Genomic DNA, 18501 nt, shown 5'->3' with positions numbered 1-18501 from the left:
CTTTAGGTCATTTCAGTTTCAGGTAACATCGAGACAATTTGAACTAGATTAATGAAGATCGTCTGATTTTCCCTTACCAAATTCAAACAAAACAACATTTTTAGCAAAAGAGTTGGTAGAGCGCTTCTAGTGTCCCTCAAAACCAACTGGTGCTCTTGGAAGGGGTTCAATGTTTCAAAAAAGACAAAAGGAAAAAAAATCCTTGGTCCAGGCACTTCAGTTGGTTAATGTAGTAAAAAAACAACATTTTTGCTGGCCTTAACTCAGAGGCACAATAAAAGCAATCAAAACGGTATTTTTTGGGCTATAAATCGATTTTTTGTAAAGGAGCTCTTCAACATCTCTCTTAGTACTGGTGTTCAGGACAGTATATGGTCCTCTGTCCATCTGCAATGTTTGTTGTGCAGCTGAGCAGTATGTTTTACTATCGTATGTATAAAGATGTTTCCCATACATAGACAATTCTGTGGCACAGCACCACCGTACTTTCCTGGCTCTTGCCCGACCTGTGTAGTTCCGCACAGCTTTGTGAGCTCCACTACACGGTCTGCGAGAGCACACGTTGGCTCCGCTTTCAGAAGGCATGGCTTTATCAATCATTCTGCCCGTCCTCGCCACCAACAAATTCCTTCAAAAACGTTTGCTGTTCATCTCTAAAGAGTCAATGTAGTCTATAATCTGTCCCGTGACTCCTCAATGCGAGCTGCCATTGATATTGAAACAATAAGTGCTCTGTCAATTTTCTGGCTCGAGACATAGCATTCCTGCAGTGTTCTAGACCTCTGTGTGTGTGTAGCTCCACCAGGGATCTCCCGAGCTACACACACACACAGAGGTCTGGTGAGAACCAGGCTTACCACCGTACCACAACTGAGCACTAGAAATTGATCAAGAGCTACACATACATGTCATAAGAGCACACGCATACTGTAACAGTTGCACTGATCCTATGACTTTGCACGTAGCTCCACACAATGCTGCTTGGTCTATGGGAAATACAGTACTGATGCACTACTGTAGGGTTGCACAATTAATCGAAAAATAATCAAAATCGTGATAAAATAGTGAAATCGAACTCATGATTTTAATCGTGATTTAATCGTGGCAGTAGTGACCTACTTATGAGAGCGTCCTTGAAGCCAGAACATACTGACAGGCTGGTGCTTCTGGCCAGAAATCTGTCCACCTAAATGTCATGCTGTTGACTTTACATAATTATTACAATTCATTTTATTTTGCTTATCCCGTATGTAATTCATTCTTGGTTATATTTCATCTTGTTATAATTTTCAAAAAAATCTGCAAAAATCAATAATCGTGATTAATAATCGTGATTATGATTTTGACCAAAATAATCGTCATTATGGTTTTTTTTTCAGAATTGTGCAGCCTTACACTACTGACATACTCTCTGTACATGGGTCTATTCAGCCTTTGCTGTGGAATTTCGACTTTTTGATTTAGTTTCTGCTCCCATGTCACGTACAGTAAATATACAGTATACGGTAGTGTAGCTCATTCTATCGTATACTCACAGTGTGTGTGTGTGTGTGTGTGTGTGTGTGTGTGTGTGTGTGTGTGTGTGTGTGTGTGTGTGTGTGTGTGTGTGTGTGTGTGTGTGTGTGCGCGCGCATGCCTGTGCGCGTGCGTGCGTGCGTGTGTGTGTATGTGTGTGTGTGTGTTTGAGACAGCAAGGTGGCAGAAAGAAAGTGGTGTCAAGAGCAGTATTCTTTTTACTTCCAATGCAGTGTCATTTTTCAGTGACTCTCTCACACACACACACACACACACACACACACACACACACATACGACTCGCTTCTCGCCAGTGCTTGCATCTCCTCCTCTGACTCAAGGCAGCCTCTTTCATCTTTCAGTAATTGGAAATTTGATAAGGAGTTTAGAAATCGCATTCTCCTCAACTCAAGTCAAGTCAACTCAAACTTTATCGTCCACAGAGGGCAAATAGTTGTGAAAGTTATCACGCACAGTCACAGAAAACACTGAAGACAAAACAAAAATTTGATATGAAATAAAAATCCCTTTATTTCTTCTTTTTCTTTCTCTTCTTCTTCTCCATCTTCTTCTTCTACTTCTTCTTCTTCTTCTTCTTCTTCTCCTTCTTCTCCTTCTTCTTCTCCATCTTCTTCTTCTACTTCTTCTTCTTCTTCTTCTTCTTCTTCTCCTTCTTCTCCTTCTTCTCCTTCTCCTCCTCCACCAACCAGAACTGACGATGAAGCGCATTATGTTTTCGAGGTCCAAAAAGAAGTCCAGTTGCTTATGACTAAACTCCTTTGACCACCATTAGGTCATGAAAATGCTTGTATACAGTAAAACAGCGGGCAGCAGCGAGCAAGCTCTGCCAAAAAAGCTGAAGCGAACAGAAGGTGGCGAAAGAAACCGGAGGAAGTTGTTGCACCAAATATGGTCGCTTCTGGGCAGACCTTTGTGTTTACTGTGCAATGCCCCCTGGCCAAACAACAACAACAACAACAACACAAATCTTGTGTGCAAACTCTATCTTAAAAATTGACAGCGTGGCAAAAGGGGGACTTTTGGCTTTGTTTGCACGAGCGTGGAAGGGCACAGAGAGACATGTCGTCCATCATTTGGCTCAGAGTCCCAAGCATCTCTCTCTCTCTCTCTCTCTCTCTCTCTCTCTCTCTCTCTCTCTCTCTCTCTCTCTCTCTCTCCACGTCCTTGGGTCATTTCCAGCTGTTTCCTTGGTGACCAACGTCTTCACTGTCTTTGCCACACGGGTACATTTTTCTCACTGTGACAGAGGAGCTGAGAAAGCAGGGCATGGAAATGGCATTGCGGTTTTATGTCAACGTGACCAGGAAGGAAGCCGTTGTGTCCTTAGTGAAATTGAAATGTCAGTCCTTGCTATGGGGATGAGAGCACGCCATGCAACGTAGCCCCTTAATGCACGCCGTACCTCCAGTGGCACGCTGTAATAGTCATTGAAAAGTTAACTACCATAGCACTACAATACTATGACATAACACAGGGACTTAGGGAGTAATGCACCACGACTTGGTCATTGCTATTGTGGTAAAAGCAAATTTATAACGCTGTGTCTTCACGGGTTAAAGCAGCCAACGTACAATAACTGTGTTCAGACCCTAAACAACCGAGGAGTCATTATTTCCCTATGGAGAGGCAAAGTCTTTGGTGAACAGAGGCTTCACTGGTAATGAAGCAAATTGGATGAGTAGCCAAAGTGAGAAGTTCAAAATCCAGTTGGCCGTAACTAATTGTAATATTCATTCTTGCCAATGTTCCGTGTTGATAATCAAAATAAGACATTACAAGGTCACGTTGTGATTGGATGGAGTGAACTCAGATGGAGTTGGCAGTGAAGCTTCTTTAGCGACCTTGACTTCCTTAGCAATCTTGGCTTCTTTAGCGACCTTGGCTACATCTTTGCTTTGGTTCCTTCAGGCCTGAACATTCAGTCAGGCACTGCTGGTGCCTTCTCTGGTTGTGCTTCTCCACACACACACACACACACACACACACACACACACACACACACACACACACACACACACGCACACGCACACACACACTCAAACTTACGCACACACACACACACACACACACACACACACACACACACACACACACACACACACATTCTCTCTTGCCCCCCAGCCCAAATGCCAGCACACAGTGTGACTAAGCCATCAGCCCCCCTTTCGCAGCAGGAGCTTCGCTGCAGGAACAGGGGAGCTGAGGAGCTGTGGGTGTACTTGCCAGCAAAACGAAAACCGCTTGCACTTTCACCCTCTTTCTCTCTTTCTCTCTTTCTTTCTTTCTTTCTTTCTTTCTTTCTTTCTTTCTTTCTGTATTTCTGTATTTCTGTATTTCTTTCCTTTCTGTTTCTTTCTGTATTTCTTTCTGTATTTCTTTCTATGAATCTCATCTATCTATCTATCTATCTATCTATCTATCTATCTATCTATCTATCTATCTATCTATCTATCTATCTATCTATCTATCTATCTATCTATCTATCTATCTATCTATCTATCTATCTATCTATCAGAGTGGATGAGAGGGGAGAGGAGAAGAGGTAAAACAGGGAGGAAGAAGAGAGGTAAAAGTGGAGAAGAGAGGAGAGAGAGGGGAAGAAGGAAAACAGGGATGGAGAAGAGAGGTAGAAGAGGAGAGAGAGGGGAAGAGGGGAGACGGTGAGAGAACGGGAAGAGGAAAAACAGGGATGGAGAGGAGAGGTAGAAGAGGAGAAGAGAGGAGAGAGGTGGGAGACAGGAGAAGAGAGGATAGAGAAGGGAAGAGGGGAGACAGGGAAGGAGATGAGAGGTGGAAGAGGAGAAGAGAGGAGACAGAGGGGAAGAGGTAAAACAGGGATGGAGAAGAGAGGTAGAAGAGAGGAGAGAGATGGGAGACAGGGGGAGAGACATAAGAATTGAGGATAGAGAGGGGAAAAGGGGAGGCAGGGAGGGAGATGAGAGGTAGAAGAGGAGAGAGATGGGAAGCGGGGAGACAGGGAGATGAGAGGTAGAAGAGGAGGAGAGCGGAGAGAGAAGGAAGACAGGGAGAGAGACAGGAGACAAGAGGATAGAGAGGGGAAGAGGGGAGACGGGTGAGAGATAGAAGAGAGGTAAAAGGAGAAGAGGAAATAAAGGGGGGCGAGAGGAGAGATGCAGGCATAACAGAGGGGAGACCGAGGAGAGACCAGAGAGAGGGCAAGTGGAGAGATGGGAGAGGAAAGAGAGGAGAAACGATGGGAGTGAAGAGAGAGGAGATGGGGAAGAGAAGAGAGTGGAGAAAGTAGGGAAGAGAGGAGAGAGACGGGAAAATAGAGGGGAGAGGAGAGAAAGGAAGGAAAGAGAGGCGGGAGATGGAAGACAGCGAAAATGGGGAGAGAAGAACAGGGGTGAAGAGATGGGGGGAATGAGAAGAAGGGGAACTGGGGGAGAGGGCTAGGTCAGAGGGGAGAGAAGGGAAACGGGGAAGAGAGGAGAGAGGTAGAGGGGGAGAGTAAGACAAGAGAGAGAAATGGGGAAGAGAGGAGAGAGGGGTGGGTGTAGGTGAAGTGATGGGGAGAGAGGGTGGTGGCTTTTCCTGTAAAAGCCGCTGTTAGATGATGTAGGGGAACAGGGGAAACAGGGCAAGTCAGCTGCTGCGCTCTATAATTTATGTCCAGAACCAGGCCTGCCAACAAGGGGGAACAAAGGGGTATATATTGTCCCGGGCCCAGGGAAATAGGGGGCCCAGAACTGGGTCCCCATTATTACATTGTATGTATTGGGTAGGGGTTCTTTTAGATGACTTTGTCCTGGCTGCAGTGAAGGCTGTCAGCGGCCCTGCCCAGAACAGCACAAACGGGGAGACTGCTGCACACGAGGAGGAGGCATCATGCATCACGCTCTGCCACTGCACACAGCAGCTGTAGACGTCTTGTGTTTTTTGGGCAGACAGACACAGAGTAGTCATTTTCTAATTATAGACATGAAATAAATAGTTTGTGCATAAGGCCTACGCTGTACTGTGGCAGGTGCATTGCTAAACCATTGTCTGTGGAAAAAGAACACAAAATAAATCATAGTAAAGAATTAACATCCAGTTGTAAATACCACTTGTGTTTGAATATCTCTGAATACTAAGCTCCATATCTAGGCAACATATGTGGCTATGCAATCGACACGTTTGATTTTGAGTCATCTAAGACTGTAAAAAGCAATTGATGATGAATCATTAGCATAATGTAGTAACATACACAGCAAGTGCTGCGGTGTTAATTCAACACATAAGGTGTAGTGCCAACACTACTGAGTGTTAAATTCAACTCTTTATGGCAAGTACTGCCACATTTACTGTGCATAAACAGATGAAGGCTAGTGTTGTCCTTCAAGGGTTTACAAGGGGGTGAATTCCAGCACTATGCGATTGGTCAACATGGCTCCATATGAGTGTCGCCATAGAAACTGGCCTGTGTGGTAGCAGGGTAGCGCTCTCGGTACCATGGTTACAGCTCTCCTCGGTGGTCGCTGGACTCATTGCCATGGTAACCCACCGTGCAGTAACCGGGATCAGAGTCCAATTAAGATCACATGAAATGAAATGAAGTGGAAAATGTGGGGTTCTAGGTTGTGCTGAACATGATGATTACAATGATGACTTTGGCAAAACAGTTGCTGTTCATATTGTGGTTTTTATTTAATATTTCAAAAAGAAATAGTTACTGATATTTAGAGTAGGCTAAATATTTTTGCATTGATAAAAAAGATAATTGTGCACTTATTTTCAGTAATTGAATAGTAATTTGCAATTATAATGTCTCTTTGCAAAAGAGAATTTGTGAATTACTGTAGACTGTTATTCTCTCATGCTCTTATCCTTTCCATACATTGGGTACACTCTAGTCTAGTGTAAATAGTGTTTCTCAACGGGGGCACTACAGCCCCCCAGGGGGCGTTGAGAAGGAGACTGTTGAAGCATCTATACGTGTATAAAATAGACTTAAATGATTTGAACACAAAATAAGATGTTGCCTAATGATGTTTTAATGCACACCTACATAGCAGGATTTAGATACACAGAAGCATACGTACATGAAAATAGTATCGTTATTAGACTGTGTTCTTTTCTTCGTATTTATCGTGACAATGTTGGGGAGGGGGTGCATTGGTAAGCTAATGATATGGTCAGGGGCCAGGCAGGGGGCATATGTTAAAGGTAGAGTATGGTATGTTAGGACTGTGACCAGAGTAGGCATTGCAACTATGCTGCACCTTGCAACTCTGCTGCCAATTCCCAAATTTGATCTTGAATCATGAATGTTTACAAAGTAATAAAACCAATGGTCTGACCAAAGTTTTACAACTAAAGATGTCTATTACTGGAAATTCAAATGGGTGGACACGGAAAAGATCCACTTTTGTATGAAAAGTATTATTTTACTAGTCAACCATATGAATACTTCGATGAAAAATTGATGGTGGTGAGAAATAGTTCACCACTGAAAATATCCCATACTCTGCTTTTTAACCCATTTTAGCAGGAGCCCTTTTTGGGAAAAGGTACCCTCTGCCTATTAAAACCTAAATATCTCAGCCTCCGAAGCACATAAAAACATTAAATATGTTGCATTTAAAAGCTAGGACCCTAATTTTGCATTAGAATGTGTTCATTCAGCTCCGACATAACCACATTTTTAATAACAGCTAAAATCTCAAAAAAGTGAATGCAGCATATATGTGTCTCCAGGATAAAATGGGTTAAAGAAGGTTGAGAGGCGCGGTAGTAAAAGCTTGTTCTTGTGTGTGTGCGCTGTACTGTACTGTACTGTAGGTACCTCCTGTACCTGCAGATCAAGAGGGATATATACCACGGCCGTCTGCTGTGCCCCTTTGCTGATGCTGCATACCTCGGAGCCTGCATCGTACAGGGTAAGTGTGTGTGTGTGTGTGTGTGTGTGTGTGTGTGTGTGTGTGTGTGTGTGTGTGTGTGTGTGTGTGTGTGTGTGTGTGTGTGTGTGTGTGTGGGAGAGGGAGAGAGAGAGAGAGAGAGAGAGAGAGAGGGGGGGGGGGTGAGAGAGTGTGTGTGTGTGTGTGTGTGTGTGTGTGTGTGTGTGTGTGTGTGTGTGTGTGTGTGTGTGTGTGTGTGTGTGTGTGTGTGTGCGTGCGTGTGTGTGTGTGTGTGTGTGTGTGTGTCTTCGTAAATGGAAACAAGCTTACAACTCCCAGCAGGTTTCTCACCCTCTATCTGTGTTTGTAGGAAAGGGAAACGGGGGTAAAGGGAGAAGGGATCATCATACGAATGAGATCAACTAGACGCAGAGAACATGACGAGTTGAGGTCGTAGTTGTATTACAGTAAGACACAAATTTGCCTGTTTGTTGAATTTGGAATTAGCCTAATTCTTCATAGCCTGACTCTTACCAAGATCCTCCAGATCTTCGTGTGAACTCCGCGGAAATAAATACAGAAGGGTCTGGAGGATCTTCAGTATCAATCTGCTCCCAAACCGCCATGTGGCAGAACCAATCAGGATTGAGGGATTTTCATAGATGTCGACGTACCCAGAGGTTAAATATAGTGAAGAAGGTAAAAGTAATTGAAATGCAGTTGTTTTCAGACAACAGTGGCCGCTCACATGGACTCACTCGTCGACCTTGATTCTGTAATCTCAACTGTATTTTTGAATCTGTTAGTAGTTAAAACGGTTGGGCACTAGAATGCTATGCAGGCGACCTGGGTTCGATTCCTGGCCCGGGTCACTTCCCAATCACCTCGATTCCTGTCTCTCCTCCTCTCTCCTACCTGAAAAATAATTTAAAGGTACACTGTGCAGGAAATAGAATTAGAATTAGAATTTAATGGTGGTGGTAAGTATTCATGAAAAAGGTAAGATTGATGAATAGGCAGCTTGAATTCTGGAAATAAATAACTAAAAATCTCACACAGTGTCCCTTTAAAAATCCCTCAAAATATTTAAAATATGAATTAAAAATAATAACATTTTTTCTGTTTGAATCTAAGTTGCCTGTCATTAGAGGGAGGGCTGAGCACAGTTCAACAAACATGCCGTAGTTCAACAGTTTGACAACCTTACCAACTGTTGGTTCCACTGCTTTGGTGTTTCGGTGCAGGAATATGCAGAACTTCACATGTTATAGTCTAGCTTCCCAGACTAGTAAAAGAGGGAATTTTCCGACTTGAGTATTGAGCCATCCTCTCCTGGCCAAACGTTTGGTCTTTAATCAAGTTGCGGCACCTATCTAGATGAGCATGACGGGGCAAATGTTCCTTGTTAGGCTGCTAATTAAGTGAGCATTTGGAGGCCCTCATTAAAAGCTTGGCAACGGGGATAATTAACAACTGATAGCAAGAGGGTCATACAGTAGGGGTTTTAATGTCTTCCTCTTTTTGTCTTCTGTAACCCCCACCCCGTGCCTCCCTCGCCTTTCCTCTGCTCTCTTCTGCTCTAACCTCCTGTGCTCTCCTGTGCTCTCCTCTCCTCTCCTCTCCTATCCCCTCCTCTCCCCTCCCCTCCTCTCCTCTCCTCTCCTATCCTATCCTCTCATCTCCTCTTCTCCTCTCCTCTCCTACTTCTCTCCGCTCCTCTCCTATCCTCTCCTCTCCTCTCCCCTCCCCTCCTCCCCTCTCCTCTGATGTCCTCTCCTCTCATCTCCTCTCCTATCCCCACCTCTGTTCTCCTCTCCTATCCCCTCCTCTCCCCTCCCCTCCTCTCCTCTCCTCTCCTATCCTATCCTCTCATCTCCTCTCCTATCCCCTCCTCTCCTCTGCCCTCATATCATGTCCTCTCATATTATCCCTTCTTCTCTTGTCTCCTCGTCTCGTCACCACACTCTTCTCTTCTAATCTACTATCTGCTCTCCTCATTCTCTCTTACTGTTTTCCTCCATTCTTATTCTCTCTTCTTCTCTTCTCTTCACTTATCTTTGCCCTGTCTATCTTTGTATGTCTAACTTGTCACACTCTACTCTATTTCTAACTTCAACTAACCTTTCTCTCAATCTCTTTTTGTCTCTGTGTGTCTGTCTGTCTGTCTGTCTGTCTGTCTGTCTGCCCCGTCTGCCCCTCTCACTCTCACTCTCTCTCCCTCCTCCTCCACGTCTATTCCTCTCTCTCTCTCCTACGCCTCTCCTCTTCCCTTCCTCCTTTCCTCCCTCTCCTCCTCACTTGTCTCTCCTCCCTCCCTCTCTCCTTCTTCCTTCCTCTTCTCTCCTCCTCCCTCTCTCTTTCTTTCTCTTCATGTGCTTCTCCCTCTCTTCCTCCTCCTCAATCCTTGTCCTCTCCTCTCCTACTCGTCCTCTCCTCTCCTCCTCAATCCTCGGCATCTCCTCTCCTCTCCTCCTCAATCCTCGGCATCTCCTCCTCAATCCTCGTCCTCTCCTCTCCTCCTCGTCCTCCTCCTCCCCTCTTCTTTTCCCGTCTTCTCCTTTCCTCCTTTATCAGCTGAGCTGGGTGACCATGACGCTGAGGAGCACCCTGAGGACTACATCAGCGACTTCAAGCTCTTCCCCAAGCAGACCATCAAGCTGGAGAGGAGGATCATGGAGATACACAGGAATGATATGAGGTGAGGACGAGATGCACATGAGGTGAGGAGCAGATACACAGGAGTGACATGAGGTGAGGAGGAGATACACATGAGGTGAGGACGAGATGCACATGAGGTGAGGAGCAGATACACAGGAGTGACATGAGGTGAGGAGGAGATAGAGGAGGAGATACACAGGAATGACATGAGGAGGTGAGGAGGAGCTACACAGAAGGTGAGGAGGAGATACACAGCAATGACATGAGGAGGTGAGGAGGAGATACACAGGAGTGACATGAGGTGAGGAGGAGATAGAGGAGGAGATACACAGGAGTGACATGAGGTGAGGAGGAGATAGAGGAGGAGATACACAGGAGTGACATGAGGTGAGGAGGAGATGCACAGGAATGACATGAGGAGGTGAGTAGGAGATACACAGGAATGACATGGGGAATAGTAGTAGTAGTAGTAGTAGTAGTAGTAGTAGTAGTAGTAGTAGTAGTAGTAGTAGCCTTTATTGTCCCCAAGGGGAAATTCGTTCTCACCACACAGGGTGCAGTCGCCGCAAGAGCAGCGCCCATAAGAACACCTGTCAACCCACCTGTACATTACATACACAATACACAATACAGTATAAGACGAGGGAAGGGAGGTGGAGGGTAGACATAGACCAGGCAGGTGGACAGGCAGCATTAAGAAAGCATAATAGCAACATAGGGAGAGGAGGAATGGAGGAGATACACAGCAATGACATGAGGAGGTGAGGAGGAGATACACAGGAATGACATGAGGTGAGGAGGAGATGCACAGGGGTGACGTGAGGTGAGGAGGAGATACACAGGGGTGAGGAGGAGATACACAGGAGTGACATGAGGAGGTGAGGAGGAGATACCCAGGAACGACATGAGGTGAGGAGGAGAGTGGACCTGAAGATACTGTACAGTCCCCTCCAAAAGTCTGGGAAGAGCAAGCCAAATTCTCTTGTTTTTATTGTCCACCAAAGAAAAGTCTTTATTGAACAACACAACCAAGGAAATCTGTCTTTCTGTTCCAAGACTTTTGGAGGGGACTGTATATTACATATTAAGAAAAATATATGAATTATGTTAGCAGAAATATTTAATTCATAACTTATAGCTTTATGTCTGTATCATGAAGATCCACTGAAATGAGATGTGGTGAGGACTGAGGAGTGGACAGAGGAGAGGACAGTCACAGATTTACAGATTTACTGTACATTACATTTAATATCTGTCAGTCATTAAACACATTTTAAATACATGATTAAACATATTTAGTACATATATGATGAAATGCATTCCATTTAAAAAAATAAATGTTTCATTAGTTTTTAGTTTGAAACAGCTTCAACTGACTCTGTGGACATTAAACTTGAATTGTACTAAGAGCTGTTTCCCTTATAGTGTAATTGCATACAATCTGAAGACAAGGCCTCTAAAAGGCCAAGTGACTTAGTATGTAGTGTCTTTGTAAGGCATTAAGGGGAAGCCCTCTCTCCATTTAAAGTTATCTGTAATCCAACACTACCCTTAGTCCCGCTAGTGCAATGCTATAATTGGCTAACTCAATACTAAGCAGAGAGAGAGAGAGAGACAGAGAGAGACAGACACAGAGAGAAAGACAGACAGAGAGAGATAGAAAGCAAAGGGAGAGAAAATCATTGTTATGATATAGGGTTTCAGAGCCAGTTACCATCACCGTGCTCTGGGAGGCTTCTTGACAGCTCTTTAAATAACGCCAGTTAATACTCCCAGAACAGGAGAGCAGAGCAAGGCTGCGTCCAAAAGCATAATTCACCACAGAGTATCGCTCACTACGTAGGACTTGAGTTGCATTGCTTTGTCCTCCACATACATAGTGCACTAAGTAGTTTTTGAATCAGCAGTTGGATGCATCTCAAAACACCACCTTCACTTATTTGTCAGCTGTTTTTTTAAGTAACGGTATGCTGATATGCTGATGAGCTGTGTGTGTGCATTTTATTTATTTATTGATATTATTTTGTGTTATTTTATTTATGTATTTTTTGCTGGGTAGGGGACTGACCTCCCCAATGGCCGAGCTCAACCTCCTGCAGAGGGCACACGCACTGGACACCTACGGAGTCGACCCACACCCCTGCAAGGTAACCCACACCCCTACAGAGAGAGAGAGAGAGAGTGAGAGACAGAGACAGAGACAAAGAGAGAGAGAGAGAGAGAGAGAGAGAGAGAGAGAGAGAGAGAGAGAGAGAGACCTATGAATGTGAGCCACAGCTCTGCAAGGTACCACTAATCTCCATTGAGAAGAGGGACAGACATACATAAAAAGAGATTAAGACTCGGACTCGGACTGTCACATATATTTCCATTGCTTTCACACCAAGTAGAAGTTTTACAACACTAGTACACAAGCACACTCAAATATTTAAGCATGCTATACTTTATATACAGTACGTAGGGCCTGTCTTTGTTCAACACAGCAACAGACTTGGCCTGTGTGTTTTTCATTCAAGAGATTCCTGTCTCATGGCCTACCCTGTGAACCCCAAGGCATACACATTCTGTATATAATATGAGTGTCAAATAAACAGTAATAGATGTACTCTACTCTGGGAGCAATTACACTCCAGAAGGTGTTGAATCAACTCTCTAAGTGTTGAATTAACACTGCCTTTTTTATTTTTTTAATATGTGTGTATGAGCTCTACTTTTGGGCTATTTTATAGACCGCGCTGTTGTTCTTGGCCCAGGATACACACTAATAGTTAGATTTACACCGGTCAAGTACCCAACACTTAGTGTGATTATATGTGCCTCTCTCTATTATTGTAAGTGTGTAAACATCAGACCTGTACTATCAGAGTTGGCTCATGGTGCATGTCCTCGCAGCACGGTTATTTACACACACTTACATGCTACCATAGACTCCTAAACACACACATGCGCACATGCATGCACACACACACACACAAAAGACTTGAATACACACACACGCATGCACATGCACACACACACACACACACACACACACACACACACACACACACACACACACACACACACACACACGCGCACGCACGCACGCACACACACACACACACACACACACACACACACACACACACACACACACACACGTTCAGCATCTCATGTTGGTTTTCTCATTGTGTTGTAGGACTTCACTGGAGCCACTGCATTTCTGGGCTTCACCGCCCGAGGGTTCGTGGTGTTCCAGGGGAACAAGCGGATTCATCTGCTCAAATGGTAACCACCCACCCTCCCACCTCACACCTGGGAGCATGCCGCATTCAATAACATTGTGTTTGTGTGTGTGTGTGTGTTTGTGTGTGTGTGTGTGTGTGTGTGTGTTTGTGTGTGTGTGTCGGGGGGGGGGTGTGTACATGCAGATGGTTGTGTGGGTGTCTTGTGGCGCACGTGTGTGTGTGTGGTAGGGGGGTTGCGTGGGTTTCTAGTGGTGTGTGTGTGTGTGTGTGTGTGTGTGTGTGTGTGTGTGTGTGTGTGTGTGTGTGTGTGTGTGTGTGTGTGTGTGTGTGTGTGTGTGTGTGTGTGTCTTTCTGTGTACATGATCTGTCTGTACATGCAGATGGGTGTGTGTGTGTGTGTGTGTGTGTGTGTGTGTCTTTCTGTCTTTCTACATGCAGATGGGTGTGTGGGTTTTGTTGTGATATGTGTGTATGTGTGCAAGCATGCGGGTGTGTATGTGCGGGCATACTTTCAGCAGTTCTGTTAGTTCTAAAATATGTGTTTTGTTGTTTTGCGTTTCAGGGCTGATGTGAACAAGCTCAAGTTTGAGGGGAAAACGTTCTATGTGATTGGTCTGCAGAGGGAGGTAAGCTGGCTGGCGATACCCTTCCTGTGCTCCTCAACCCATTAAGACACGGCGTTATACATTTGCTGTTACCACAACGGTAGTGCATTACCAGAACGCAAAGTGCATTACTAGAGGATATGTGTTACTCTAGTACAGTGTTTCCCAACCAGGGGTACGTGTACCACTAGGGGTACGCGAGCACACTGCAGGGGGTACTTGGAAAATAGTCATTTTAACAAATACATGGCGCTTAGTTATATTAGCATAGAGAAAGCAATATAAAACTTGACTTAGGGGGTACTCATGACACAACGAAAAGACTTAGGGGTACACAAGACAAAAAAGGTTGGGAAACACTGCTCTAGTAGGTAATTCAGTAGTACATAGTGTAGTACTATGGTAGTTAACTTTTCAGTGACTATTACAGTGTTCCACTGGTGGGACGGCGTGGGTAATGGAGAATACGTCGATGAGAATATTTGAAGAGCTCCGTTGCAAAATGACATACCGGTATATCCATTTTTTTTACATTTTGGGAATGTTTTTGTATTGGGCATTCCATTGAATTGGACTGCAAAATGCATTTTCACACATACGTAGATGGTAGGACTTCTTCACAGTAGGGGTCGACCGATACAGGTTTTTTTAATGGCCGATGGGATACCGATTTTTTTTGTCATCACCCTTGGCCGATACCCGATTTCCAATACATGATATTTGGGGCCGAAATATGGTTAAAAAAGATTAAAAAATGACAAATATTCCAGGTCTCAAGTTAAAAATAAAAAAATCTTTAGCATTATCAAAGGTTTATATATATGGTTGAGACATTTAAACACCCACTCTAACAATCAATCAAGTAATAAAAAAATAAAGTGTCTTGGAGCTTTTAAAAAAACCTGAATGACGTAAAATAATAAATATTGCATATCGGCCAAAACCACAAGCATGTTGGCCGATACCGATACACTTAAAAAATGCAAATATCGGACCCATATATATATATCAGTCTATCCTTACTTCACAGTCATTTCCAATAACAAAATGCAAAGTCAAAAATGGTGGACACGTCGTTTCGCAATGAAACTCTTCCTTTGCAGGGGTCATCCAGATCACAGCCAGATCACCCTGTTCAGAATATAGATATTCATGACTAAAGACTGTGCCTTTGTGACTTGTGGCTTTGTATCTGAGAGCACATCTGTTAAATGCTAAATTGTTATGATTGTATGTGGGTGTACATTCATGCATGCATGCATACGTGTGTGAATGTCTGTATGTGTGAGTCTGAGTGTGCATTTGTGTGTGTCTGAATATGTTTGAATGTATGGCTGTGTTTTAAACTGAGCTTCCCCCATGCAACCCTGTGAGAGTGAGCAAATGTGTGGGTGTGTGAGTGAGTGAGGAGAGGAGAGGAGAGGAGAGGAGAGGAGAGGAGAGGAGAGGAGAGGAGAGGAGAGGAGAGGAGAAGCACAGATGTCTGTCTCTCCATGGTAACTGTGCTAACGGGTGCACATAGTAAGTGTGGCTTGGGCTGGTTGTGTCAGCACACACAAGAGCCTTTAGAGAGCTACAAGCTACGTCACTGCCCAGCAGGCAAATAACTGTTTTTTTTTTTTCATTTTACCCCCTAGAAAAGGTTCAATAGGCACCTTTATTTTATTTCAATAAAATGCTGTTCTGCTGATGCCAACAATATCACCATGGCGACCAAATGAGTCAGGCCTGTTACAGTAGGCTAGCTGCTGTGCGCATGGCTCCCTGTGGTGTGACAAGTCCACACAGACACTCTTAAGAGTTCTCAGTCGCTCGACTGGAAGTAGAAACATGTAGACGTAGAAACATGTCTTGTAATGACCTGCAAGAGTTTTCTCCAGTAGTCTTTCTCCACAGTCTGTCGCCTTGCAGTGTAATTGTGTCCAAGCACTGACCTGCAAGACAGGGAGTAAAAATATGACTGGTCTACAGAGAAGGGATTTAGGCTCATCAAAGACATTTGTTATTTCAGACCAACTTCTCGGTGTGTTGACTTTGTCGCAAGATTTCTCAGTTCAGAACCGAGCAATACACATCAGTTTCTTGCATTCTAACATGTTCTTAATATTGTCTGCTGGCAATAGATGTTAGATTTATAGTAACCTGGTAGCACAAATGTGTGTTGTCCTGATCTGGGCAGCTGTGGCCTAGTGGTTAAGGATATGGGCTTTAGATCACACATCTACATGGAATGCATACTTGTATTTGACTACCACTCAGGAATATTTAAGTTTTAATTAATTCATTCATTATTTTTTATTTTATTTTATCGTGCTACCCTAACAGCTAATGGACCTAAATGACCATATTGTGTTTTATGTATTTTTAATGTGAGTTTATATGTGGATTGTGGAGAAGTGTCATGCAAGGCGAATTTCTGTGCAATCAGACAATAAAGTTTACTTTATCTTATCTTATCTTATCTTATCTTATCTTATCTTATCTTATCTTATCTTATCTTATCTTATCTTATCTTATCTTATTTTGTGCTCAGGCTTCAGTTGTGTTCTGCTCCATCATGTCATTGTCAACGTGTCCTTTAATGATTACTCAGTGTTACATCTGGTTCTGTCTGCTCTCTCTCTCTCTCTCTCTCTCTCTCTCTCTCCATCTCTCTTTCCTTTCTTTCTTTTTATCGCTCACTCTTTCGTTCTCCTTTTCCTCTCTTTTCTCTCTGTCAACTGTCTGCATTCCACCTCTCTCTCTCTCTCTCTCTCTCTCTCTCTCTCTCTCTCTCTCTCTCTCTCTCTCTCCCTCTCTCTCTCTCTCTCTCTCTGTTTTTGTACCCCCCTGCCTCTCTTCCACTACTTCTCCATTCCTGTCCATCCCTCCTTAACTCTTTGCGTATGTACATCTTGCGTCTCTGGTGAGTAAACGCATATCCTCTCCATCCTGCACACACATCTCTCTTTCTATGTTGTGTTTTTCCTCACTGTTTGACATAAGTACATGCATTTACTGACATTCAACATACAATCGCATACTGTATCTATACCCTCTCCCACATGCACGCACGCACGCACGCACACACACACACACACACACACACACACACACACACACACACACACACACACACACACACACACACACACACACACACACACACACGCACGCACGCACGCGCGCGAACACATGCGCATGCACACAATGACGCAGTTCACGTCACCCTCCCACCCTGTTGTTCATTCCTTCTTCTCACCTTGTGCTTGTGTGTTGTTGCTCACTGGTCTGAGCTCTGATTTCTTGTCCACTGTTTATATGTGTTTGTGTTTATTGTATGTCTATCACATGTACTCACTATGGCGGTATAATCACAATACATTACTGTGTCCACCGTGTATGTGTTTACTGTAATCACTGGGTTCTCATTGTAATAATGACTGTATTATCATGATATACATGAGGACCGTCCTCCACCAACACGATAAAATATTGCAAGCCAGTTGAATGTGAAAAGCTAAGTTGCCCTGCCCTTAAGTTTAGAAGTTAACTCAACTCGAGGCTTAACTCAACTCGAGGCTTTTTCAACTAACTGACAAAAGTCAGCAGGGTAACTTTTTAGGTTAAACTGGCTGCAGCGTTTTACAGTACACTGCCCCTCCCTGACGTCCCAGCATGGTATGACACTTCATGATGATCCCCCCATGGATGATGTCTTACTCGGAGTCATTTGAGTCATTTGCCCCCTACAACCCACGAGTGCTATGACATGTTATGCCACCATTATGTAGGGTTCAACTTCACTGTAAAAAAAAAAAACATGATTTAAACTTACTAAAATCTGTGTCAGTACTCCCTGACTTTTGTAAGTTGACCAAACTTGAAATTATAAGTTGTGGGATGTCAACTAGCTACAGTAAATTTGGTCAACTTACAAAACTCAGGCAGTCCGGACCTTAACTTATTTAAAGGACCACTTTTGCCAATTTCAATGTCCTGTTGTATTGCTCACGCTACCCTTGATTTGTCAGTACCCGGTGATGCTGCATTTTTTGGCTCAGCCCTTTCCGAGATCTGAGCTATTCTAATGGGGGCACCTTTGGTTTACATTTCAAAACATAGGCCTACTCCAAATATTTTCCCAAAAGGTATCGCTGTTTGCTAGTTGTCTGCTGATGTTGCATAACCTTTTGGATGTTGTGGGGAATAAATCGAGAAGTTTTTTGAAATGTAAACAAACACCTGCCCCATTACAATGACCAGGATCTCGGAAATAGGTTGAAGAAAAAAAAAATCTCAGGTACTGACAAGTCCAGGGTAGTGTGAGCATTACACCTTCATGTTGAAATTGGCTGAAGTTATCCTTTAAGTTTATACCATACGTTTTTACAGTGTGGGAGTTGCCAATCATTTAACGGAGAGGAAAGGAGAGGAGTTGCCAGTCTTTTAAAGCAACACTATTGAAACACATTTCAACCCTGAAATGATGATAGCAAAACTCTTGGCAGCACAGCTAATCTTTTCTCAGAAAATGGCTCTTTTGACTGTATTTTGTGGCCCTACACCAGAGGCTGTCTCCACACTGAGTGCTGCAGAGTGTTTGACTTTAGACCTTCGGTGTGTATGAAGAGCTAATATATATAACAATGTAATC

General features: G+C 43.8%; 1 protein-coding gene across 1 annotated transcript in view; it reads left to right on the top strand.

The window, feature by feature from the left end:
• The window catches only part of frmd3 (FERM domain containing 3), a 92230-nt gene that overhangs the window by 33611 nt on the left and 40118 nt on the right, over positions 1–18501 (top strand). The window contains exons 5-9 of the mRNA XM_063195096.1: positions 7320–7417; positions 9950–10073; positions 12093–12180; positions 13212–13300; positions 13823–13886. Coding sequence (XP_063051166.1) covers positions 7320–7417; positions 9950–10073; positions 12093–12180; positions 13212–13300; positions 13823–13886 — 463 coding nt within the window. The remainder of the gene's footprint in view (positions 1–7319; positions 7418–9949; positions 10074–12092; positions 12181–13211; positions 13301–13822; positions 13887–18501) is intronic.

Source organism: Engraulis encrasicolus, chromosome 3, assembly GCF_034702125.1.
Source record: "Engraulis encrasicolus isolate BLACKSEA-1 chromosome 3, IST_EnEncr_1.0, whole genome shotgun sequence".
Classification (NCBI taxonomy): Eukaryota; Metazoa; Chordata; class Actinopteri; order Clupeiformes; family Engraulidae; genus Engraulis; species Engraulis encrasicolus.
This window is presented reverse-complemented; position numbering and strand designations above follow the sequence as displayed.